Source organism: Palaemon carinicauda, chromosome 33, assembly GCF_036898095.1.
Source record: "Palaemon carinicauda isolate YSFRI2023 chromosome 33, ASM3689809v2, whole genome shotgun sequence".
NCBI classification, from domain to species: domain Eukaryota; kingdom Metazoa; phylum Arthropoda; class Malacostraca; order Decapoda; family Palaemonidae; genus Palaemon; species Palaemon carinicauda.
In genome coordinates, this window is record NC_090757.1 from 51,719,408 (window position 1) to 51,745,164 (window position 25,757).

The following is a 25,757-nucleotide window of genomic DNA, read 5'->3' on the forward strand; positions in this document are numbered from 1 at the left end:
TTCTCCAATCACTCGCAAAGCTCTCTTGGACGAGCGTGCGAGGACGAGTCTAGTAAAGGCAGGAGCGGTTGACGGCATGCCTAACACAAACTCTGACGGAGGCGAACGCGGAGCTACAGACACAAACTGGTCCGGAAACATCTCTTTGAACAGGGCCAAAACTTTTCTAAAGTCCAAAGAGGGTTGCGTAGACTTAGGCTCGTCCAGTTCTGAGTGCGGTTCATCTTCATGTGCAGCACCATCATCATCAGAAAGTCCCTCATCCGATAACTGATGAGGTAACGGCAACGGAGTGGGTAACGGCTGGTTGGCTGAGTCCGGCCGCACGGGTGCATGCGTGACTGAGCCGGACGCAACGTCATGGAACTGTTGCCCAGTCTGTGAGCTGGCAACAACCATAGCAGCGCGGGGACGCACAGCGTCTACTCCAGACTGTCTAGACTGATGTGGGTGCGCAGTGGCAACCACACTGGGTTGCGGAGGTTGACGCACCGCGTCAAAACAAAACAACTCTGACGGTTGTTGAACCTCACGGACGTCAACGGATACCTCCGTGCGTCGCTGAACGTCAACATGCGGCTGGCAGATCACACTGGAACGCATGGGTGGCGGAACTCTCTCAACTGGAGTGCGTGAGAAGGTTACTTCAGCGTCCCCAGGACGCACAACCGATCGTGTGGGTGGTTGTAGGCAAGGAGCTGCACTAGCTACTGGTGCGGCAGCAACCTTCTCCGCACGAAAGTCCTGCATAAGCGACGTAAGTTGCGACTGCATGTCTTGCAGTAAAGACCACTTAGGGTCTACAGGAGCAGGTGCGGCGACAGACGGTGTAACTGTCTGAAGCGGTACCGCTTTGCCTCTCTTAGGAGGTGAGCAGTCATCGGATGACTGCAGCGGGTCCGAACTGACCCAGTGGCTACAGCTGGGCCGTTGGACTTGCGCGGAAGGGACCGACTTGCGCTTTAACGGTCGTGAGACCTTGGTCCATGGTTTCTTGCGAGAAACCTCTTCCGCAGACGAGGTATAAATGGGCTCTCTCGTCTTTGTTAGGCAGGGGCGATCTTGGGTAGATACGCCCGATACCACGGAGGGAACGTCTGTTCGCTGATTAAAGCCTCTCGAACCCATTTGTCGTACGACATTGCTTCTCCCCTGGACTTGGGAGCTTGCAAGAGGTCCCGGACTAGGAGGACGACAGGCACGAACAGACGAACCCTCAAGCGCAACACTATCCACAACACTATCACTCACTTTAACACTTCCCACTGCACTTTTACACTTCAGCTCCTTGACATCCGCCATGAGCTGATTAAGGTCACTAGCTAGGGACTCAACTCTCTCACCCAGAGCTTGGATGGCACGCATCATATCAGCCATCGAAGGTTCCTGAGTGCCAGAAGGGGGATTAGGAGCAACCACTACAGGGGAAGGAATAGGTTGTGGGGCATGAGGAGAGGAAATGTCAATAGAACGAGAGGAACTTCTCCTAACTCTATCTCTCTCTAGCCTAGGTGTATATTTTTGGAATTCGATAAAATCGAATTCCGAAAGCCCAACGCACTCCTCACATCGATCTTCCAATTGACAGGTTTTATCCCGACAATTGGAACAAACAGTGTGAGGGTCGATAGAGGCCTTCGGAAGACGCCTTGAACAGTCCCTAGCATTGCACTTCCTAAATTTTGGGACTTGTGAAGGGTCAGCCATTTTGAATTGGTCAAAGGGGAATTCAAAAACTATCAAAAAGTCATCAACAAAGAATCCGTAATCAAAAAGAGTTCAAGGAATTGTGAAGAGAAAGCCTGCACAGCGAAAGCTCAAAACTAGAATAGTGTACTTCACCAATTAGTTGTGAAAACAAATCCAGTTTAGCAACAGCGAATAAGCACGTCTTGTCGGGAGCACGACAGAGAGAAAATCGAGTTCTTTGTTTACATTGAGTACTGGGTATCTGGACGACAGATGGCGCTGTTGGGCACACCCGCAACCTGTGTAGCGATCGCTGGCGAATTTTACCTTAGAGTTTTCTGTCAACAACAGAGTTGCAGCTATTATAATCACCGGCTAAGTTAAATATTGAAAATAAGGTATTACTGTACACTCAGGCACACTATTCTATCTCATTATCATTGTTATTTATTAAAAAGGCCATTAGTAGGCCTAGGTGAAAGTCAAAGTGATCCGAAAATATGGAAAAGTGGAAGAGAAGATGAAATTTAAAAATTACAAAATGTAAAGAAAAATAAAAAATTAGAAAAAGGCAAAAATGTTTTTGTAACGTTAATTGTTAATGTTTTCTGCCATTTATTAATTGTTTCGTAAAGTTAAGTGTTCATGTTTTCTCCCGTTTATCCTCCTCCTCTGCCACTTTCAGTTTCGGACATCGCCTCACTCGAAAGGTAAGGTTCCACATTTTCGTACAGTATTATTTTTTCCCATTTATTATTGCATTATATTCTAATAACTAATTCATTCACATGTATTAATGGTTAGGTTAGATATATTGAATGATTTAAATGTATTTGGCTGAATTTCATTGTGGTATTAGCTTTATTATAAAGCATAAATTAGTGTTTTTGTAAGGATTGGAATGAATTAGGCCATTTACATGTAAAACGTAACTCATCATATGAAAAAATCATAAAACGAAATGATTGAATTAATTTTGTATCCTGAGGTATTAATGTATCCCCAAGCAAGAGACCTCTAACCCAAGACAGCACAAGACCAAGGTACAGAGGATATGCCACTACCCAAGACTAGAGAACAAGGATTTGATTTTATAGTGTCCTTCTCCTAGAAGAACTGCTTAACATAGCTAAAGTCTCTTCTACCATTACCAAGTGGAAAGTAGCCACTGAACAATTACAGTGCAGTTGGTAACCTCTTGGGTGAAGAAGAATTTTTCAGTTACCTTAGTGTTGTCAGGTGTATGAGGAAAGAGGAGAATGTATAAATCAATAGGCTAGACCATTCAGTGTATGTATAGGCAAAGGAAAAATGAGCTTTATCCAGAGAGAGATCCAATATTTACTATCTAGCCAGTCAAAGGACCGAATAACTCTCTAACATTAGTATCTCGATGGGTAGCTGGTGCCTACATCAACATACTACCAAGCTGACTATCAGGTGGACAAGGTTTACTCTCCACCTGCCAGTAACTACAAACACCTTGTTAGAAGTTTAATGGCCATTCTATCTTCACTGAAATCATACTCCTTTCAAAGGACAATGGTTTATATTAGTGTAGGATTAACTTAACTATAATTCAAAGAGCGGTATACATTATAACAAATAAATACTGATTTCACTAAAATTTAAAATATAAATTCTTTCCAAAAAAATTCAAAATAAACTTTACCTCTACAACTGCCTGATAATCAGTATCTTCAGAGGGGTCAAACCTCTTTCCTAAGACCATCACTTTACAGCCTGGGGTAATCCCATAAGCTCCCAGAGTCGCACCTGGTTCTGTTAAATTTTTACCTTTGAATAGTATCTTCTGGTTCATGTGTAAAATTCCCGTAACAGCTTCAATCTGTAACAAAAGATTTGAAAGGTATGTAAATATGACAAATTTGTAAGTACAATAATATGTATTTTTCCTAACTATAGAAACCTTGAGCTCTTTACTAGATATATTTGCTCCAGCTTGTGGTAGATGATATGCCAGATCCAAACAAAGAACTGGTAAACAACCAAGGAAGAACCTACAGTACATTTGTGTGGAGGATATGTTGTCTAAATTCATGGTATTAAGCTAATGTGGGTGCTTTCATTTGTCCACCCTCCCTTTGTCAGGGAGAATAGGAAGATAATGCTAAAAGTTATTGCTAAGAAAAAGTAGCTCCATTATATGGCTCACCTGCATCTATCATCCGGTCCATCAAATAATGCAGTGACTGTTCCACTCCGAGAAGATGAAGCAAGAAGAGATAAAAGGCCAGTCTATTTTACCTCTCAATTTAGACTTATGTAAAGATTGCTATACAAGCCTTTTTTTTCTTTTTTTGTCCCATGAAGGAGCTAGGTTTCCTACACGATTTGTTAAACCCTTACTCCCCCCGGTTTCAAAGATAAAGGTATCCAGGAACCTCTGGGTAGACCTGTATATCATAGGCAGCAAAGGTCATCTGCTGCTAACAGATCATTGCCTTTGCTAGACAGGCTCCTGACAGGTGTTTTTCCTTCGACAAGATCCGATAGTCTGACCTCATGTGACTGAATACGGAGGACCTCTCGTCCCTTTCTGGGACTGCTAGTCAGATTGTTTCACGAAGCGAGGAAGAAAACTGTTCTCTCTTCTTATTCCCTCCATACTGAAGGAAGAGTCAGTGTCCCCCACTCATAACAGGAAGAAACATCTTTCTAGTCTCCACTAGTCACCATTGTAGGGAAGAGCTGAAGAAGGACTAGAGTCATGGTCAGCTGGATTCCAGGCCCTGACCACAAACTCCTGAATGAATATTATCTTCTATCCTTCATATTGACTGGTGACAGGAAAAGATACGGAGTATCTTTCTCACTTCACCAAGGCTATCATGGACTCGAGCCCTCTGGGAGGTCAAGACTGTAAACCATCCCCTCTCCTCAGAGTTCTATCGAGTGTCATAAAGAGTCCAGGTCTTAATCAAAGCTGAACATGAGCAGGGACTGAGTGGTACCTTTACAAGGAAATTGCAGAGCTTTTCCAACAAAAGAAGAGGGCAAACAGCAAATCTGGGTATCATTACTGCTTGTGAGTGATCATGGTCCCTCAGAAACTTCGAAGTCTTCAACAGACTTATAAAAAAAAAAAAAAAAAACAATGGAAAAAAATAAGTATAAGGGAAAAAAAATAATTAAACTGTCTCAAATCCCAATAAGACCTCACTAACTTTTCATGGAATTAATTTCTCTACCAATGACACCAGCAAGAGCTGCTTCCCTAATGTCCACTCCCTACCCTACCACAAAGGGATGGTACCACTATGGTTAGAGTGGCTGAAGTGTATGAAAAACCCGTTTGATGGACTTTAATCACATTGGCAGGCAAACTGGACAGAATGCTGAGTCTTATCTCTATGAGTTCTCTTGCTTGAGGGTACACTCGGGCACACTGTTCTATCTAGTTCCTCTTCCTCTTGTTTTGTTAAAGCTTTTATCGATTATATAGAAAATATTTATTTTAGTGTTATTACTCTTCTTAACCCTTTAACCCCCAAAGGACGTACTGGTACGTTTCACAAAACTTATCCCTTTACCCCCATGGACGTACCGGTACGTCCTTGCAAAAAACTGCATTATACATTTTTTGCACATTTTGATAATGTTATGAGAAACTTCAGGCATTTTCCAAAAGAATGAGACCAACCTGACCTCTCTATGATGAAAATTAAGGCTGTTAGAGCAATTTAAGAAAAATATATTGGAAAATGTGCTTGAAAAAAAAAATGCCAGGGGGTTAAGGGTTGGAAAATTCCAAATAGCTTGGGGGTAAAAGGGTTAAAATATTTTATTTTTCCTTGTTTCCTTTCCTCACTGGGCTATTTTCCCTGTTGGGGCCCTTGGGCTTATAGCATCCTGCTTTTCCAACTAGGGTTGTAGCTTAGCATCTAATAATAATAATAATAATAACCGGCCAACCACTGGAATCCGAAGGACAAGTTTTTTGTTTGAGAATAGTTCCAAGGGCCAGTATGGGAATAATGACACGCCTAGGTGTTCAAACATTATCAGGTAGTTGACAAAACCAGCACAGCTCCCACAATTTATTTTGAAAAAAAATTCCAATCCCAGATACGGTGTCCCCTAAAAAATCTGGGCAGTGAAATAGGTAAGAGTTTTGACAGCAAGGTTAGAGACAAATAATAAATATGAAGGAGATGAAGCAATTATAAGTAATAGAAATAGGATGACAGAAATTTGGAGTCAAACCTAGGGAAAAAAAATTTCCCAGTTCAAAAACCTTCTTCCCAATCTCCAGGGTTCAGCACAGGAATGATATGCCATGCTGAAGCCCAATGATTTCATCAAGGCATTCTCTTGTTGAGAGGGACCAAAGCACTGGGCTTTGAAGTGGTAACTGCTTTTTCATAAAATGCAGTGAAGAAAGGCTAGAGTACGACAGAGAGAATGGATCACACTGCTCCATCCACGTTGACCTGAAGTCTACGGGGATGGAGCAGTCTTCATTCCTATGACGTGATGAAGGGTGTCTGGGGGAATGGAGAAGGGAGACCCATGACCAGTCTCCAGTTCCCCACTGACTATTCCAATTGTAAGGGTAGACTGTAGGAGACTGTAAATCTTCTCAGCACCACTCTTACCTCGTACGTTATTGACTGTGGGGGCAATGGTCTGGTAGAACATGTGTGTCTTCTCTCCATCTTCAGTGAAGGGGTCAAGCGAATTCCTGCAGCAGCATTCTCACTCCCAAAGAGTGGAAAAGAAGGCAGAGTCCCTTCATCCCGAAAGGCAGCGAGAAGAGATGAGAGAGGTAGAAAGAGGAACTTCCAGTTCTCATTGAAGGGAGAGGCAAAAGAAGAGAAGGAACTTGCTGTTACCATTATTTTTACTTGCTAAGCTACAACCTTAGTTGGAAAAGCAGGATGTTATAAGCCCAAAGGCTTCAACAGGGAAAATAGCCCAGTGAAGAAAGGAAATAAATAAATACTAAAGTAGTAATGAACAATTAAAATGAAACATTTTAAGAACAGTACAGTAACAACATTTAAGTAAATATTTCATATAAAAAAAAATAGGAAGAAAAATAAGATAAAATAGCATGCTCAAATGTACCCTTAAGCAAGAGAACGCTACTGCAAGACAGTGGAAAACCATGGTACAAAGGCTATGGCACTACCCAAGATTAGAGAACTATTATCATTATTATTATTATTTTTATTACTTGCTGAGCTACAACCCTAGTTACAAAAACACGATGCTATAAGCCCAAGGGCTCCAACAGGAAAAATAGCCCACTGAGGAAAGGAAATAAGAGAATATACTCGAAGAGAAGTTTAAGAAAAATAACAACATTAAAACAAATCTAAACTACAACCGTAGCTGGAAAAGCAAGATGCTATAAGCCCAAGGGCTCCAACAGGGAAAAATAGCCCAGTGAGGAAAGGAAATGTAGAAATGAATAAACAATTTATGTAATGAAAAATCAAAATAAAATATTTTAAAAACATTCACAACATTAAAACAGATATTTGATATATAAACTATAAAAGTACATATGTAAGCCTGTTTAACAAAAAACATTTGCTGTGAGTTTGAACTTTATATAAGTTCTACTGATTCAACTACCCAATTAGAAAGATCATTCCACAATTTGGTCACAGCTGGAATAACACTTTTAGAGTACAGGTACTGTGTAGTATTGAGCCTCATGATGGAGAAGGCCTTACTATTAGAAGTAACTGCATACCTAGTATTACAAAGAGGATGGAACTGTCCGGGAAGATCTGAATGAAAAGGATTGTCAGAGTTATAAAAAAATCTTATGCAACATGCATTATGAATTAAATGAACGATGGTGCCAGAGATTAATATCTAGATCAGGAATATAACAAATTTGTAAGTAATTTGTATTTTTCATAGTATACAAACCTGGAACTATTTATACGGTATACTTTCGGCGTAGCTGAAAGACGAGCCATGATAATTTTAGTGAGGGATAACTATCCCATCCGCTAGTTAGCGGGTGGGGGGTGGGGTAGACTGGCTACCCCGCTCACTCACACTTCTCGGCTGGGTAACCACTTTGCTTTATGGCAGGACTTCTCGGGGGACAGGGTGGCGGGCCAATTTGTATAAATAGCTCCAGGTTTGCATACAAGGAAAAATACAAATTACTTACAAATTTGTTATTTGTTCCGGCGTAGATACAAACCCTCCGCTATTTATATGGTGACTTACTCTTAGGAGGGAGGAAGTCCTCACCAACTGGCCTTGGTCATGACCCGGGGTCCTCTCTATTTTCGATCTTTGATCGATAGTAGAAGGGACCCTACCCTCGCTAAAATCAAGTGCTGATATGAGGTAATGCACTGATAGCGACCTGCAGAAGCTTGTGTGAGAGTGGAACTAACAGTGTAGCTTGTCTTTAACATAGGGACTCGAGTACAAAACCTATTGTTCTTAAAGACTTACCCATTACCCTCCCTCAAAAAGGTATTGGGGACATTAAGAATTCTTCTATACTTAGGAGGCACAAGGGAAATGGGTCTTACCTGCAGCGAGGTGAGGTCAGCTATGCTGAGGCTTGCGGAGCTGTTTTCCCCAGAGGGGAGAAGGTGAAAGGAAGAAAGGAGCCAGGCATTCTTACTCATTCACCCCAGACTAATCCAGGTAGCCTCAGCCATCAACCCTCTGCTACTTGTCCATCAAGGAGCCTGAGGTTTTTAGACCATTTGTTATGCGACCACCACAGGACCAAGGGAAAAGGTCTCCATGTTCTTGTGGGTTACGTCTTTGCGGGTAGTGGGCCGTGAAGGTCGATTGACGCTTCCACATGCCCACTTAAAGTATCTGCGCCACAGAGTAGTTTCCTGAACGCCAGGGACGTAGCAACGCCACTGACGTTACGAGCTCTGGGTCATAGGATGGAGGAGAGTCTAGATTGAGAGTAACCTCAATTGTCTTCCCATCCCCGAGGGGAAGGAAATACTTGAGGTCTTCCTCTTGACCTTCCCGGTGCTGGTCAACAGTACCGACAAACGGGGGCGAGCTGGTATCATTCTTTTAACGTAACCCCACAGACTCCTCACTGGGTAAAACCCCAGTTGATGGGTTTTTGGTTACCGAATGAAGACTCTCTATTCGAAATGAGCTGCACCTAGGGTACAGCACACTCTAATTTTGGGTCTTGGCAATCCACTCAGGGACGCCGCTGAGGATTACTTCTCCTCATCTCCTAGAGTAGGAGACATCAGAAGATGGATCATACAACACACTAACTATCTTGGTCAAAAGCCCAAGTGAGTAGAAAGGCCGTCTTCCATGTAAGGAAGCGATCTGCTGCCGGGCATAATGGTTCGTAGAGAGGGACCTGAACCGCGTTCCCAGGAGGATGTTGAAATCCGACAGGGGACAAGTTATCTCACACTTGTATAAGTAAAGGCATCGATGGGAGAGAATCACCTTCCACAACATCAGTCACAAAGGACCGAACACTTCGTCTGGAAGACCTACGCTGAAAAGAGTCTGAGATGCCTAGATACCTTTTTCGTAACTTGTTGCGAAAGGCCTCTCAGAGGGGTGGTATAGGATCGTCCCAGGCGTGAAGTCGAAGCAAAGCTACGGCTAAGGAAAATGTTAGCATGTGGCTGCTTGGAAGATTGTGCCGTGGAGGAAGATCCCTCGGAATTCCGTCAGGAGCTGTAGAAGGTCCGGGAACCATTCTGCGAGTTGCCATAGCGAAGCTATTGGAACTCCGTCAGGGGCTGCAGAAGGTTCGGGCACCATTCTGCGGGATGCCATAGCGAAGCTATTGGAGTTAAGATCTTACTTATCCTGACTTGGCTGAGGACTTTTTCACCAGATCGAATGGGGGGGGGGAAAAAAACAAGGCACACCTCTAGGCCACCCCACCGATCTTGGAATACATCTTGTTTGAGGGCCTGGGGAACGGTCGAGTGGGAGCCTGAAGATCAGGGCCGCTGCGAGCATAACCACAGTTGGAGACCTCACAAGGTTAAGACTTTGTTGGATACAAGCTGATTCCAAAACACTGGGAGCCCACTATCTGGGTGGTTTTACAAACACATTCCTGTACCAGGAATGACGCGAGGAGAAGGGGGCTACTAGTTGTCCTCTGTCTATCTGAGGCTTCGTACTGTTAGATGGTTCTCTAAGAGAGGTGAATGCTGGTACCTTTCTGAATCGGGCCAACGGACGAGGCTGGAATGGTGTGGCATATGCCCCCCCCCCCCCCTCTCTTTTGATGCATTAAAGAGAGCATCAGATCCAGTGAACAGACGAGAAGACAGGCCTCTTTGCAGAAGCTCTCGTCCGCCACCCATCATCCGCGGATTGTCCAGCGGTGAGGGTGGGGGGGGGGGAATGCATAGCAATAAACATATCTCAAGATGATGTCGAGACGTGTAACTAATTGCACGTTCTTGCAACGAAGGGGAACAGCCTGTTCTCTCTGCAACTGCCACTTATCCAGTGTGGTTGGCCGAATAAGACCGATACCAAACGGTAAACCAGTTAATCAGTACAGCTTATAATAGCAAATCTCCATAGAGATCGCTTTCCGGACAAGAGACTACGGTAATCACCGAACGCATCCAACCAAACCCAAGAGGGGATTGAGACGTATCTTCAATCTATTGTTGGGTGGGTAAAGAGCATAAGTCTACTACGGAGTAGTAACACCGAACTGTGAGCATGACAAGCAGACATGCGTAGTTCGACTTGAAAAGTCGTGTCCGCAACTCGGTTGGAGAACGTTGAAAACGTTCGTAACGGAGGTTTCTCCTTCTTAGGACAAAAAAACATTCTTACTTTTCCGTCTCCGATCAGTAAAATGACAAATTCAAAGATAATTTGTATTTTTCCTAACCATACAAACCTTAGCTATTTACAAAGGGGGGGTTTACCTTTTAGCGCAGCTGAAATGGCGAGCCATTAGAATTTAACGAGGGTGTATTACCCCCGCGCTAGTTAGCAGGGGGGTAGGGGAGTGGTAGCTAGCTACCCCTCCTCCCCCTCACACACAGGTGAATGCTCACTTTCACTTAGAGGTAGGACTTGTCTTGGGGGACAGGGCTGGCGGGCAAATATGTGTAAATAGCTAAGGTTTGTATGGTTAGGAAAAATACAAATTATCTTCGAATTTGTCATTTGTTCCGTAACCGAAATACAAACCACGCTATTTACAAAGGGTGACTTACCCCTTAGGTAGGGTGGAAAGTCCCCAGCCATACTGGCTTTGGCTTTACCCGGGGACTCAGAATCCGAGTGAGTCGCACTCGAGAAAAGGAGTCCCTGCACCTCACAAGTTCCTTGCTCCGCAAGGAACCATGTGGCCTACGTAAGCTTGTGTGTGAAGGAAGAAATGTGACCCGTCCTAGGCAGTTGACCTGGAGTTCCAGGAGGAACTCTGGGTTAGGACGTTCCCAATACCACCTCGTCAGGGTATGGGGGACGCGACAGTATTGACTCAATACTCGGAACACAAGGAAGCATGGTTTACCTGCAGAGGTTCGAGGTCAGCTATGCAGAGACCAGGATGCTGCTTCCCTGTAGAGGGGATGATGAAGAAAGTAGTAAGGGCCAGACATACTTCTTTCGTTCATGCAGACTAAAACCTGATAACAATGCCCTCAACCTTCTGCTACCTGTCCAAAAAGGAGCCTGAGGTTACACCAGCTGTTGTGTAGCCACCACAGAGCGATAGAAAACGTATCGAGACTCCTGTGGGTCACGCCCTGCAGGAAGCGGGCTGCGAAGGTCATTAGATGCTTCCAGACTCCAGCTTGTAGCACCTGCGTCACAGAGTAGTATTACTCGAAGGCAAGGGACGTTGCGATGTATCCAACATCGTGCTGTAGGGCGACGTGACAGGGGAGGGTCTGGAGACAGGTCGAGATGAATGTCCTTGAGTCCGGGCTGAAGAGGTATACTGGTGACTCTCCCCCATGTCCTCCTTGTGCTCCCAAATCGGCTGCAACTGAGGACAAACTGCAGCTGTTCCCAGCGCTAACCTCTCGATTCCTTTACTGGCAAGAAAGAGAAGGTCTTGGGACATCAGATACAGAATGGAGACTCGAAATCTTGAAGGAATCGGACCGAAGGGCCGGGACCCCCAGATTCTGAGTCTAGCCAACAACTCAGGAGCGAGCCTGAATGTTGCCTTCCCCTCTTCCTTAGAAAGGGGGGAGTCGTAAGAGACCAAGAAGATTGCTTACACACTGGCCGTGGCCAGAGTGAGTAGGAGACCCAAGGCGGAATACAATCCGAGGCCTGTCGTAAAGGGTCTTGAGAAGATCTCTTAAAGGACTAAAAGTCCGAGCCATGCTCCAAGTTGGAGGTCTTCCTCCGACTAGGGCAGGGACGATCGTAGCTTCGCATGAGCGAGGATAGATCCAGCGGGCAGGAAAGTTATTCCTTTAAGCCTGAAGGTCAGGGAAAGGCTGAGCGACAGGCTTCATTCCCGAGAGCGGAAAGGAGTTTCCTCCCGCCGAAAGGCAATAAGATCATTATTGCTGGAGAAGAGGCCTCAAGGGAAGAGGTATATCTCCCACGGCACCAACCACCTTAGACTCTTCACTTTGCCTGGGAGACTTCTGTGGATGACTATCGCAGATGACGCGACCTCCGTACCGCGACTGTAGCGGGTTGTCTCTTCTTGAGGAGGAGGCGTAGTGTCTCCAGGCATGAAGCCGAAGCGACGCCCCGGTTCGGGAGAGATGTCGCAGTGTGGTTGCTTGAGTAGTCTGCGCCGTGGGAGAAGCTCTCCCGGGAGTTCCGTCAGGGGAAGCAGAGGGTCCAGAAACCGTTCTGCGCATAGTCCCAGTGGAGCTCTTCCATTGAAAAGGTGACAGACAACCCGGTCTTGTTGAGACCCATTGTCCACAGACAAAAAGGAGGGAAGACGCAGGCGTCGAAGTTGTCCCACCATCACCGGAATGCATCTTGCCAGAGTCTCGGGGTCTGGGACTGGGGGGAAGAATAGCGGAAGCTTGAGGTTCCAAGCTGTCGCGATCAGGTCCCCCAGACCAGTACTTGCTGGTTACCCAAGGTCAAAGACCCCCAGGCACACTCTCTCTAAGAGGCTCTGCTCGGATAGTCTGAGAGAACATTCCCCTGCCTGGAATGAGAGAGCCGATGGTGGTATTGAGAAAATCTCAATCATCCCGGTATCTCTACTGCAAGATGTGAAGGTGTGAAAATGCGTCCCCTGCTGGTTAGAATACGCCAGAATCATGAAGTCGACGAGCACGGGGCGACTCGGCAGGAGCTGTAGGATCTGTAGAGGGGCCAGACTAAGGCCCCTAAGCCTGCCTGAATGATGGAGAGGTATCCTTCAGGTCTTGACCATAGGCCTGGACCGGAACATGCCCCCCCCCCCCCCCCCCTTTCCTTTGACGAGTCCGAGAACCGCATCAAGAATGTGGGGAAAGGACGAGAATATCCACTACCATCAAGAGGCTCCAAAGGTCAACACCCATTGCAGGTCTAATAGTTCCGCTGGTCCCATAGGGGCCAGGAAGTCCGGTTAAACATTGCCTGAAGCCACCGGAACTTGGATCGCCCCACATGGAACTTATCCTGAGGCGACCGTTCGGACTATAGACGGGTCAATGAGGAAAGGAGAACTAGGAAACGTTCCAAGGTAGGGCTGAAAGCTCTGCTTGACTGAGAACAGGTACTGCGACTCTCCTCAGTCTTGCCACAGTCAACCGAAAGGAAGGGTCGGAGGATGTGGTAACAGAATCTGGCCCCAGGTGGTCACCCATCCAAGTACCGACGTTGCTTAACCTCGCTGGACGGACGAGAAGCGGGGTTTCCAACGTGGTAAGGCCGTTGACTCAATATCATGGCCAGATACTCCAGATGTTGAGGCAGAGGAAGAGAAGGCTCCAAGCAAAATACCATGAGCCCACACTCATGGCAAGCATCCGGAAGCTTGTCCCGGTGCTGAAGAAGGTCGAACCCGAGCCTACCGGAGTTGACCAGCCCTCCAAACAGCAGAGGAGGCGGAAGCCTGCACCTGAGCGGCCAAGAGGAAGGCAGGGAGAGTTCTCTGGGGAAACAAACCTGCTATGCCACGGCGGGATAGCCACACTGCATCAAAAGCAGGAAAACTTGCAGTCTAGGCTGAATTCGACGAGCACCCTGGAAGATGGATGGAATGGAAACTGAAAGTACCCGTCCTTCCGATCCAGGGTTTAAGGAGTCCTGTCGCCTCGTTACCAGTCTGATCGATTCTGCTGGTCTACACTGGCCGAAGTTTGTTCGACAAACTTCATCAGGGCTAAGAGGTCGACTACGGACATCCCCTCTCAGATCCTTCCTTACAAGAAAGGATCGACTGAGGGGGCCGGGGGTGAAGCCGTCGATGATCCTAAGGAAGACCTTCGCCTAAGGTATGGATCATTCTGCCCAACCGGGCAACTCTGCTGAAGCTATGGCATAGAGGTTCAGAGACACTGAATTCGCTGACAGAGACGGCAGGCGCGATATCCTTGGCTGATCCCAGAGATTGTGCGGGAATGGGCATCGGGAAGCTGTCATCCGGATGAGTAACCTTAGCATCCTCCCAGCGAAAAACCTGCAATCCTAGAGTTCGTGAACACCTTTTAGGACTATGCCCCCCCGGGGGAGTCTCCCGTGCCATCTGTTCCTGACAGGAGGAAACTGCAATTGGACACCTTGTCCCAGTTGTCGTAGCCGATAACTTAGGCCGACGTGGCTGAAAGAAAAGGGCGCTGGAGCCCTGCAGAGTCTGGAAGAAAGCGCCTTGGAGGAGTGAAAACGGAAGTCGATTTCCTCCGCACAGCCGCTGTCTAAGTCTCTGTCCTTGGGCACAAACAAACTCTTCTCAAGGATGGAAGGGTGTCTGAGGTCGTCGACCTCCACAGATGAGACACCCGAAGGAAGCCCTCAGTCAGCGCGTCCAGATGGTACAACATCGAGCTTGTCCGCAAGTTAGATACTAAACGACGAAAGGCCAAGGTGCCTGAGCTCGAGAGGAGGAAAGTACCCATGATCTTCCTGTAGCTTCCTTGAACCAAACCTCGGGCCGTAACCGAGGAGGGAAAGAACCTGGTAAGCTCCCAGAGGAAGGGGTAAGCAGTCACCCCTTGTCCAATGGAGAAATCTCGAACGGAAAGCCCCCCCGCCAAAAATCCTTCCAGGGAATGAAGGGGAAGGGCTAACCCAGGTTCAGGAAAGAGGAGTGTTGCTCAGATCTCCCTTAAGTTTCTCTTATTCTTGCAAGTGCCATATTCTGCGTTTACGGGGTGACGCCGTGTTCTGGAAATACGCTCCAGAAGAACTCGCCAGGCTGGCCATGCTGCGAAAACCCCATTGGGAATCGTGGCCGCACTCGCCCTGGAGCTCGCGCGACGGTAATTCAAAGATTTTCGCGTGGGCGAACGTGGAAGCGCCCATGCGCGGTAACACAAACGAAGGTGAGCGAAGGAGCGCAGAAGGAGGGCAGAAGGAGGGCGAGCGTGGTAGGAAGGGCGAGAGCTGGTGGTCGGCGAGCGATAACCCATAGACGAGCAATGGATACTGCAAGAAATAAGCCGACATTTGTGCGAAGAAACACTGTAGGTTCGCGCGACGGAACACCACCCGTCCGCGCGATGGAAAACCGTTGGTTCGCGCGTGGGCGAACATTGGCGAGCATGGGCGCGGACGCGCATGAGCGTAGACGTGCAGGCACGTGGGCGTGTGGGCGCGCAGGCGAATGGTCGCGCGGGCGCACAGGCGAGCGGTCGCGCGGGCGAGCGGTCGCGCGGGCGCGCGGGCGAGCGGGCGCGCGGGCGAGCGGGCGCGCGGGCGAGCGGGCGAGCGGGGCGAGCGGGCGAGCGGGCGAGCGGGCGAGCGGGCGAGCGGGCGAGCGGGCGAGCGGGCGAGCGGGCGCGCGGGCGCGCGCGGGCGAGCGGGCGAGCGGTCGCGCGGGCGCGCAGGCGAGCGGTCGCGCGGGCGCGCAGGCGAGCGGTCGCGCGGGCGCGCAGGCGAGCGGTCGCGCGGGGCGCGCAGGCGAGCGGTCGCGCGGGCGCGCAGGCGAGCGGTCGCGCGGGCGCGCAGGCGAGCGGTCGCGCGGGCGCGCAGGCGAGCGGTCGCGCGGGCGCGCAGGCGAGCGGTCGCGCGGGCGCGCAGGCGAGCGGTCGTGGGGGTGGGCAGGTGGATGAGCGCGAGTCCGAGGCGGCGAACGCAAGCGTTAGCGCGATGGCGAGGAAACGCGCTGCCGCGTGGGCGAGGAAGACCGCTGGCGATATGGATCAACAAGCGATCGGTGGTGAGCTGGTGAGCGCTAATGCGCAGGTTGGCGATGGAGCGTTGTGTTATGCCGACGCGATCGTCGAGCAGCATGCGCAGGTGAGCGATCGTGCGTTAGCGTGCAGTATGCGAAGGTGAGCGATCGCGAGCAGCATGTGCAGGAGGGCGATCGCGCGATGGTGATCAGCATGCGCAGGGTCGCGCGATGGTGATCAGCATGCCAGGGTCGCGCGATGGCGATCAGCATGCCAGGGTCGCGCGATGGCGATCAGCATGCGCAGGCGAGCAGCATCCGCAGTTGAGGGTCGCGCGATGGCGAGTAGCATCCGCAGGGTAGACGATAGCGCGATGGTGATCAGCATGCGCAGGGTCGCGCGATGGTGATCAGCATCCGCAGGTGTGCGGTCGCGCGATGGCGATCAGCATCCGCAGTTGAGGGCCGCGCGATGGCGATCAGCATCCGCAGTTGAGGGCCGCGCGATGGCGATCAGCATCCGCAGTTGAGGGTCACGCGATGGCGATCAGCATCCGCAGTTGAGGGTCACGCGATGGCGATCAGCATCCGCAGTTGAGGGTCGCGCGATGGCGATCAGCATGCGTATGTGAGCTAGTAGCTGGCGAACCATGTTCCTTCAGAAGTGTTGGAGAACGTTGGCGTGCCGGCTGTAATACACGCGGGCGATCCGGAGATCGCCGAGAGACAGGTGATCGCTGGCGAGGTGATGATCGCTGACAAGCAGAAGGCTACGCGTGGAAGCCTGCGTATAGAAGAAGAGTCCTTGACCCCGACCTGAACCGAAGTTCTAGATCGCGAGGGCGAACGTGGGCGCACAGGGCGCGTAACAGGAACCAACAGGAACAGCAGGGATGATCATCATGAAAGCGCTGACGAACAGGAGAGCGCTGATGAGCAGAAGAGCGCCTGTGCGCTAACACTGAGCAGGAGCAGGAGAGAACACAGCAGAAGGGCGCGCAGGGAAACCCTGACACGCAAGGGAAGAACCCCCGTGGGAGGCAACCCTTTGCCCCGAAGGGATCGTTGTCCGCCGGGAGACTGATGTCCGTCGGAAGACCACTGTCCGTCGGGAAGACCGTTGTCCGTCGGGAAGACCGTTTCCCGTTGGAAGACGAGATCAGACTGCTGTCCATCTGCACCAAGGCGGAAGATCGAGAAAAAGGAGTTGTAGGCTGCAAACGGAGATTCAAACGGACAGTGGGCCTTACGGCGAGGGAGGCCAACAGCAACAGAAGAAACCTCCGAAGAGGAGTCTCTATGAAGTACTCTCTCGCGAACGAAAGAGAAACACTACGTAGAAGAGACTGGTCAGCCAGTGACCTAAAAGGAGCAATCCTCCGAAGAGGAGCTCCTGCAGTTGCCCAGCCCCTTGAGCGAAACTGCAGGTGTGACCGCTCAGCACCAAGAGCATAGTCGCACGAAAAAAAGGCAAGAGAAGAACCCCCCAAAAGGGGAAAAACTCAAGCCTGGACAGGAAAAACTTCCCTCGGAAGGAAAGTTACCCGCCCAAGGAGGCAAGCCTCCTGAGAGTTCTAAAATGAACTGGAGAGCTGTCCGTCGTCACGGGAGTACTTCCAGATGAAGGAGACACGCCCCTGACGAAAATACAAGGGGGGAGGCAGCAACAGCCGAATCCCCAGGACTCAACAAGACAGCTCACACCGTTGCCATATTACAGAAACGAACTAGATCGGTAACTGTAAAAAAATAAAACAAATAATATTAGTACACATTCATTCCCCCGGGAAGGCTCCGAAGAGGAATCCCGAGGGAAAGGAAACAAGAATTACACAACAGGCACGTGCCCTCACAACCACTTACACTCACGGAAGGAGAGCTGTAACCAAAACAGAATTATAACAATTATAATTATGTAACTATGTAATTATGTAATTTAAAAACGGAGGAGCACTAAAGAAAGAACGAAAACCCCGAAAGGAATCGTTCTACAAGCTGAAAAAAAAACAACTACAATTAGATTCATAAACTAATTGAGACAAACGTACGGCGTAGCAACCCCCCCACACGGAAAGGAAGCTACAAGGGCGTAGTAACACGTAGTAAAAGGGTGAACGACCTCAAGAGAGAGAGAGAGAAGACATAAGTCAAACTCGATCGCCACCCATAAAATTACGCCGTGGTGGCCTAACGGCCGAGGACTCCACGTAGATATCGTACACTACACACACAACTCTGAAAAGGAAACTTACTTATTTCTATTATCAAATATATATACAAACATGAAAACATGTTTACATATATATTGAGTAAAAGAAAAGTAAGCGATTAAGTAAAGACAAAACAAACAATGGCTGCCAAGAGAGGACCAAGACAGAGACGTCTGTCACAGTCCGAGCCAAAAGTGAAAGTGGGCATTCACCTATGTGTGAGGGGGAGGAGGGGTAGCTAGCTACCACTCCCCTACCCCCCTGCTAACTAGCGCGGGGGTAATACACCCTCGTTAAATTCTAATGGCTCGCCATTTCAGCTGCGCTAAAAGGTAAACCCCCCCTTTGTAAATAGCGTGGTTTGTATTTCGGTTACGGAACAACTAGCATTTATATTAAATGTTCCCTACTAGGGAACAGATATGCTTATGAGAAGTTTCCAGCCAAAGCCTTTGTAGGAGACTAAAACTTCCAATCGGGGGAAAGGAAAAAATGCCTATAGGAGGCAGAACGTAAATGCCGTATGTCTGGTTACAGAAAAGTAGCCCAGTAATGTACTGTACTGAATAACCTGGTTTCAGTAAGGGATATAAATATACAACTTAATAGAACAGAGTTCTAATTGCAAGATGTATATAGCCCTTATTGGCAGAAAGATCGCTTGCAAGCATTTAAGTACTTGTCCATTTCCGCTAGCCCATGCGTATTCTCTGCCTCCAGGAAACGTTTGCAACGAATCCGGTTGCGGGAATAATGCATGTGCGACGAATCGCAACATTATTGCCGTAGGAATTTTGATGGTTGACTAACTGTAATATTTTCTTGAATGAGAGCGAACAGGTTCTCAAACAAAATATACAGTTATAGAAGCAATAATTTCCCCTTTGGTTTACCCCTCCTCTTTATGTGAGGGGCTAGCCAGTGTTCATTACACAGAAACGTATGTCTGGTTACCTCTGGGCGGGGATTGAAACGTTCGTAAACGTAATGAAAAGTTGCCCACGCTGTTGCTATCGTTCTTTTAACATCAGCTAACAATGTTCCTTCGGGACTAATTGTTCGAAACAATAACCCTGTAAGAAAAGAATAAAAAGTCTCGGAAGCCTAACGTGTAATAAGGCAAGTCGTTATACTCAGGGTACAATGACGGGGGAGGCTGCCTCCATCAAACGGTAGAACAGAGTTTAAGACAATAACCTCGCGGTTTTGTCTTGGCTAGAGCGCATGCTCCAGGACGGCTTACGGCCTTCATGAAGTTTTAACAACACCCATTGAAGTTCTGTAAAAACTTCTCACGACCGAGTCTCCCGAAAAGGGTGAAGTCTCGTATGTGGGGGTTCACTTCAAGAAGGCCAGACATAATTGCCATCGACCGCTACCCAAAGGAGTTGCCATCGAACAATTTCTCACTAGTGAGAAAACTACCGTCTAAATCAGGAAAGGCCTGCCAGGGGAAATGAACTGGAATGTAAAGAATTTTTCATTCCCCGCTCATTTCCGTCTGCTAACCAAACCACTCAAAGAGGGAAGGTGGAGGGAAGACGACGGTGGTTTGTTCGAAAACGAAAGAATCGGTGCTGGGGAAACCAGACTAGCTGACATAGTAATCAGCTGGGAGTGTAGAGTGACGTATCAAGTCGCACATTTGGAAGACCCATCCCATAGGGGGGGAGGTCGACCATAGAGTTTTCAGAAAATTGGGTCGTGCACGCCGGATCGGCCGTGCGCGCCAAATTGGTCGTGTGCGCAACATCGACCGTGCGCGCCAATTTGGTTGTGCACACCAATCAGGTCGTGCGCGTAAATGGTTGATCGTGCGCGCCAACTTGCACGCGAGAGCTCTCAGTGTGGCGAGAGTACTCACTACTACGTTCTCCCGAAGGTTCACGATAGCTTGTGTTGTGTGAGCGCGCACGATCAACACAACGATAGTCCGCAAACTCTGTCATATAAGTATGGCTATGATCACGAGAACCCCAAGGTTCAGCGTGAACTGTGTTGTGAGACCCCGAAGGGTCAGCGCAATAGAGAAACGGATGTTTCTCTGTCACGAGACCCTGAATGATCAGCATGACTAAGGGCACTAGAGACCAAAGGCCTAACGTAGCCTGTGTTGCGAGACCCCGAAGGGTCAGCGCAACGAGAAACCGAAGTTTCCCTGTCACAAAACACCTAAGTGTCGGAGTGACTAAAGTTACGAGAGCCCATGGGTTCAACGTAACTAATGTTACGAGACCCCGAAGGGTCAGGGTAACAACAAACCGAAGTTTCCATGTCACAAAACACCTAAGTGTCAGTGACTAAAGTTACGAGAGCCCAAGGGTTCTGCGTAACTAATGTTACGAGACCCCGAAGGATCAGCGTAACAAGGAACCGAAGTTCCTCTGTCACAAGACCCCGAAAGGTCATTGTGATTGAGGGTACAAGTTCCCGAAGGCTCAACGTTACCATCGTTACGAGAACCCGAAGGTTCAGCGTAACTGAAACCCGAAGGTTTCGAGCGGAGTCCCGAAGGCCTCCTACTGTCATGAGAACCTGCAGGATCAACGTGACGAGAGCCTGAAGGCTCACAGTCACGCCAGCCCAAAGGATGATCGTAACGAGACCCCGAAGGATCAAGGAGAACCAGCAGGTTCAAAGATAACACCTCCGCATAAGAGGTTTGTTCTCCCGAAGGAGAATGTCGCTTAAGATAAGGCTCTCGCTCCGCCCCTAAAGGAGAACCATAAGCGTAACGGGGGACCGCTGATGCCCAGAGGCAGTCTTCTCTCGAGAACGAGAAACTCGTTCCCCCGAAGGGATACTGTAACCTGCTTCGGAGAAAGCTCTGCCAACACCCCTGGTGGATCAGCAAACTCCTACATGTTATTTCTCGCGAACGAGAGGGAAGTTCTCCCGAAGGAGATCGCCCAAGACAAGCTTTCTCCCAGGTCTATGGGAAAAAAGCGTAGGCGTAAAATATCTCTATCACGAATGAGGGAGAAGTCCTCCCGAAGGAGGACAACGCCTAGGAGACAAGCTTTCTCCCAGCTCTAGGGGAAAAAAGCGTAGGCTAAGAACTCTCTCTCGCGAACAAGAGAGATGTCCTCCCGAAGGAGGACACTGCCTAAGGCAAGCTTTCTCCCAGCTCTATGGGAAAAAAGCGTAAGCGTAATAATCTCTCTCCCAAACGAGAGAGAAGTCCTTCCGCAAGAGGACATAGCCTAAGTAAAGCTTTCTCCCAGCTCTATGTAAAAAAAGCATAGGCGTAAAAAAAAAAATTTCTCTCTCTCTCTCGTGAGAGAGAATGGGAAGTTCCCCTTGAAGGAGGTACATCAAGTTGAAGGTTGTCAGCGAATGCTACCTCGAAACGTGGGCAGCTCACAAGCTACCACATGGAGCACAGGATAACGAAAAGGGCAGCCGTAGCAATCAGCCTTGTGTTCTAAGTTGCCGCTACCTATGAAAAAAGGAAGTTGTGATCAATTACAATTCATGCTCCGCTGCACAAAATACACTATTCGGGGAATAAGTCACCTTCCTTGTAAGATAATTCTCCGAAAGGGGGCTGAACTGTTGTACACTTTAATTCAGTAATGAAACAAACACACAGCAGTGTTGAGAACCTGCCGACCATCAGCGCAGGGTAGGGCGGCAATGACAACTCCCTTACGGAGGAGGCAGTCGGATACGTTGTCAACAGTAATTAAAGTTACAAGTATCTAACAACATAAACCTATAATTCCATTTATACATATATACGCTCATATATATGTAAGATAAATGAAAACACACAAGTGAAAAAAAAAAAATAAAACAGAAAAACAATCAAGGCAAGTCTTTGCGGGAGAGAAAGGCAGCATGTCCGTCCTCTACCGAGCCATAAAGTGGTTACTCAGCCGAGAGGTGTGAGTGAGAGGGGTAGCCAGACTACCACAACCCCCACCGGCTACCTAGCGGATGGGGTAGTTATCCCTCTCTAAAATTATCATGGCTCGTCTTTCAGCTACGCCAAAAGTATACCCTATAAATAGCGGAGGGTTTGTATCTACGCCGAAACAAAAGAAATTTAAAAGACCACTAGTCCCGGTCCAACAAATTAAGATGAGAATCAGCAGCAGAAGACCAGACAGGAGAACAATGATCAAAGCAAGGTCAAGTGAAAGAATTAAAACAGTTCTTCAGAATACATTGATCACCAATAACCTTGAAAGACTTTCTCAGTAAGCCAATTTTTTGTGCAATTGAAGAATACACAGACCTAATGATTTTCTCAAAAGTAAATTTGCTGTTGAGAATCACACCTAAAATTTTAAAAGTCATACGCAGTTAAAGAAACATTATCAATGCTGAGATCCAGATGTTGAGGAGCCACAGTCCTTGACCTATTTACAACCATACTTTTGAGTTTTATTAGGATTCAACTTCATACCACATAACTTGCACCATGCACTAATTTTAACTGATCTCTATTAAAGGATTCAGCAACCCTAGATCTACATTCAGGAGATGGACTTAATGCAAAGAGAGAGCATCATCTGCATATGCAACAAGCTTGTTTTACAGACCAAACCACATTGCATGTGTATATAGTATGAAAAGTAATGGGCCAAGAACACTTCCCTGAGGAACACCAGATATCACATTCCTATACTCACTATGGTGCCGATCAACAACAACTCTTTGCGATCTATTGCTTAAAAATTCAATAATGATGCTAGGAAACGACCCACCCACTCCCAACTGTTTGAGTTTGAAAACAAGGGCCTCATGATTAACACGGTCAAAGGCAGCACTAAAATCAAGGCCAATCATACGAACTTCCTGACATGTACAGCATTGGAGATTGTAAGAAGGGCATCACATGCTCCAAGGCCTTTACAAAAGCCAAATTGCAAACTAGGGAACAGATGATTACCCTCAGCAAACCTATTAAGACGTTTTGCAAAAGACATTCAAAAACTTTAGATAATGTGGGAGTTATAGAAATTAGGCGTAATCAGTTGGACTTGAACAACCACAAACACATGTACATAGTGGAGTAACATTACCAATTCTCCAACAAACGCTAAAATCTCCTCTTCTTGCTAAATTGGGCAAAATGACAGAAACTTTGGACCTAAGAAATCTGCAGTCTTTATAAAAAACAAAGGAAAAATACCATTTGGGTCTACACCTCCATAAGCATCAAGTTCATCAACAAAGCTTTAATTTCACGAGATCGAAAAGCTAAACTAGATAGTTTAGCCTCAGGAAAACAGGAATGAGAAAGTTCCAGTTTCTCGTTACTCTGCTGTCAACACATCTGCCAAAAGGGTTGCCTTTTCTTTTGGACAGTGAGTGACAGAGCCATCTGATTCAAGCAAAGGAGGAACTGTTGCATCTACACTAAAGAGTGCAGATTTAAGGGTAGTCCACCACTTATGCTCTTGGGTTGTACCAGAAACGGGTTCTTTTATGGTTAAATTGTATTCTTTTTCAGTTGAAGCATAAACTTTCATAGCAAGAGCTCCTGCTTCTCCAAATAAGCACGTCTACAATCATCGTTGAACCATGGTTTGTCCTTCACTCAGTACCTTAGTACACGAGCAGGGATACACCTATGAATTATGTTGACTAGATTCTCATTCAAAGGGACTACAGGATCAATGCTACTATACAATTGTGACCAATTCAAGCCCAAAAGATCATGCAAAATCCCATTCCAGTCTGCTTGAGATTTCAAATAAATCTTACATGGGTGAGATACATCAGGGAGAGGCTGCTCAGTCTTCACTACTAATGAAATCAAGGCATGATCAGATGTCCCAACTAGAGAACCAACCTTACTAGTTATAATGCCAGGGGAGTCGGTGTAAATGAGGTCTAAGCAGTAACCAGAACTGTGAGTAACTTCACTTATGATCTGCTCACAGCCTGATTCAGAGGCAAAATCTAAAGCTCTTAGGCCATGGCAATAGGTAGGAGAAACAGAATTTAACCACTCCCTATGGTGAGCATTGAAATCACCAACAAAGACAAAAGAGGCCTTTCTATCATCTTCTTGTATCTTACCCATAATGGCAAGAAGACGATCGAAGATAGAATCATCCATGTCTGGATTCCGGTATTTCGAACACAAATAGAAGTTGTTATGCCTGCCACAAACTTTTATTACCTGAATCTCATGACATGCACATTCATAGCAGGACTTATGAGAAGCAGGGTATTCAGTCCTTATATACACCGCCATTCCCCTAGCCCTAGAGATGGTATCGCGTTTCAACTTTATTGGCTTCTTAAAACCAGTTAAAAGGAGTTCAGATGAGTACCACATTTTAGAAACCAAAGTTTCTAAGCACAAAAGAATATCATACTGTCTGGATTCAACTGTAAGGTCTTGAATATTTGCATGAAGACCACAAATATTGCAATACAGTAGACGACATTGACGAAATCTAGGACATACTGGTCCCGGATTTTGCTCAATGTCTCCAGAGAGTATAAGAATTAATGGTAATAAACAATATACATCATACTCAACTAAATTAACAAGAATGATAACAAAAACAATCTATTTGAAGGAAATATAAATAAAATTATTGATCAAAGCCATAGACTATACAAAAAAAGTCGGAAAAACTGGTCAACATGGAGGAGCAAATACACCATGCAAGGCTAAATACCCTCCAGGATAGCCACTTCAACTGAAGGGAGGACAGTAAGGATAGTATTGAGAAGAAATAGAATCAGATAAGGAAAAGACAACCTCTTGATAAACCACCAGGCATCCATGGCTCTTCTATTCACCCTGCCTAACACACCATTTAAAAAACAAGAGGAAGAAAAAAAATAAGATAGAATAGTGCGCTAGTGCACCCTAAAGCAAGATTTGATTTTGGAGTGTCCTTCTCCTAGAAGAGCTGCTCACCATAGCTAAAGACTACTTTTTACCCTTGTGATGATGCTCCCACAGGGAAGAGATCACAGAAAGAGACAGCATAACCAGGTGACCGTCATTAGTGCCTTACCAGGAAAACACTAAAAGAAAGAAGGGTAGTGGCACCCTTCTGTTTCACACTCAGCGGCAGATAATCTGGAGTGTCCTTCTCATAGAAGAGCTGCTTACCATAACTAAAGACTACTTTACACCCTTGTGACATTGCTCCCACAGGGAAGAGATCACAGAAAGAGACAGCACAACCAGAAAGAAGGGTAGTGGCACCCTTCTGTTTCACACTCAGCGGCAGATAATCTTTCGACGGTGCACATCATTACTGTACTAAGGATTTCCAACCTCCTTACGTTTATGTTGTCATCATCGTCACATGGCCACACAAGCGAGGAGATAAACAGACAGCAATCAGGAATCCTGTCTAACAGGATCAAGATGGACATCGGCAGGTCTGCACAGAAAACTGTCACATGTCAAGTTACTTTGAAACAGCTGCAAATACATCCTTCCTTCTAAATATCCCTACCAAATGATGATCTGCAAACCCAATAACCGTATCTTAAATGACACACATAAGATTAAAACAACAAGCTGAGGAGGGCTGGAAGTACAGTATATCTGTACTATCCAGTGGCTGGAAACAAAGTGAGAGCTCATCAGTCTGTTGAGTGGGCAGAAAATATCGCCGCCTCGTTAAAAGTTTCACTAAACG

At 47.1% G+C, this 25,757-nt stretch overlaps 1 protein-coding gene across 5 annotated transcripts in view; it reads right to left on the bottom strand.

Annotated features, from left to right (window-relative positions):
- LOC137625949 (BAG family molecular chaperone regulator 1-like) overlaps nt 1-25,757 on the bottom strand; it is a 121,219-nt gene that overhangs the window by 56,659 nt on the left and 38,803 nt on the right. For all 5 annotated transcript variants that reach the window (XM_068357005.1, XM_068357004.1, XM_068357008.1 and 2 more), the window contains exon 3: nt 3,362-3,538. In XM_068357005.1, the coding sequence (XP_068213106.1) occupies nt 3,362-3,538 (177 nt within the window). The remainder of the gene's footprint in view (nt 1-3,361; nt 3,539-25,757) is intronic.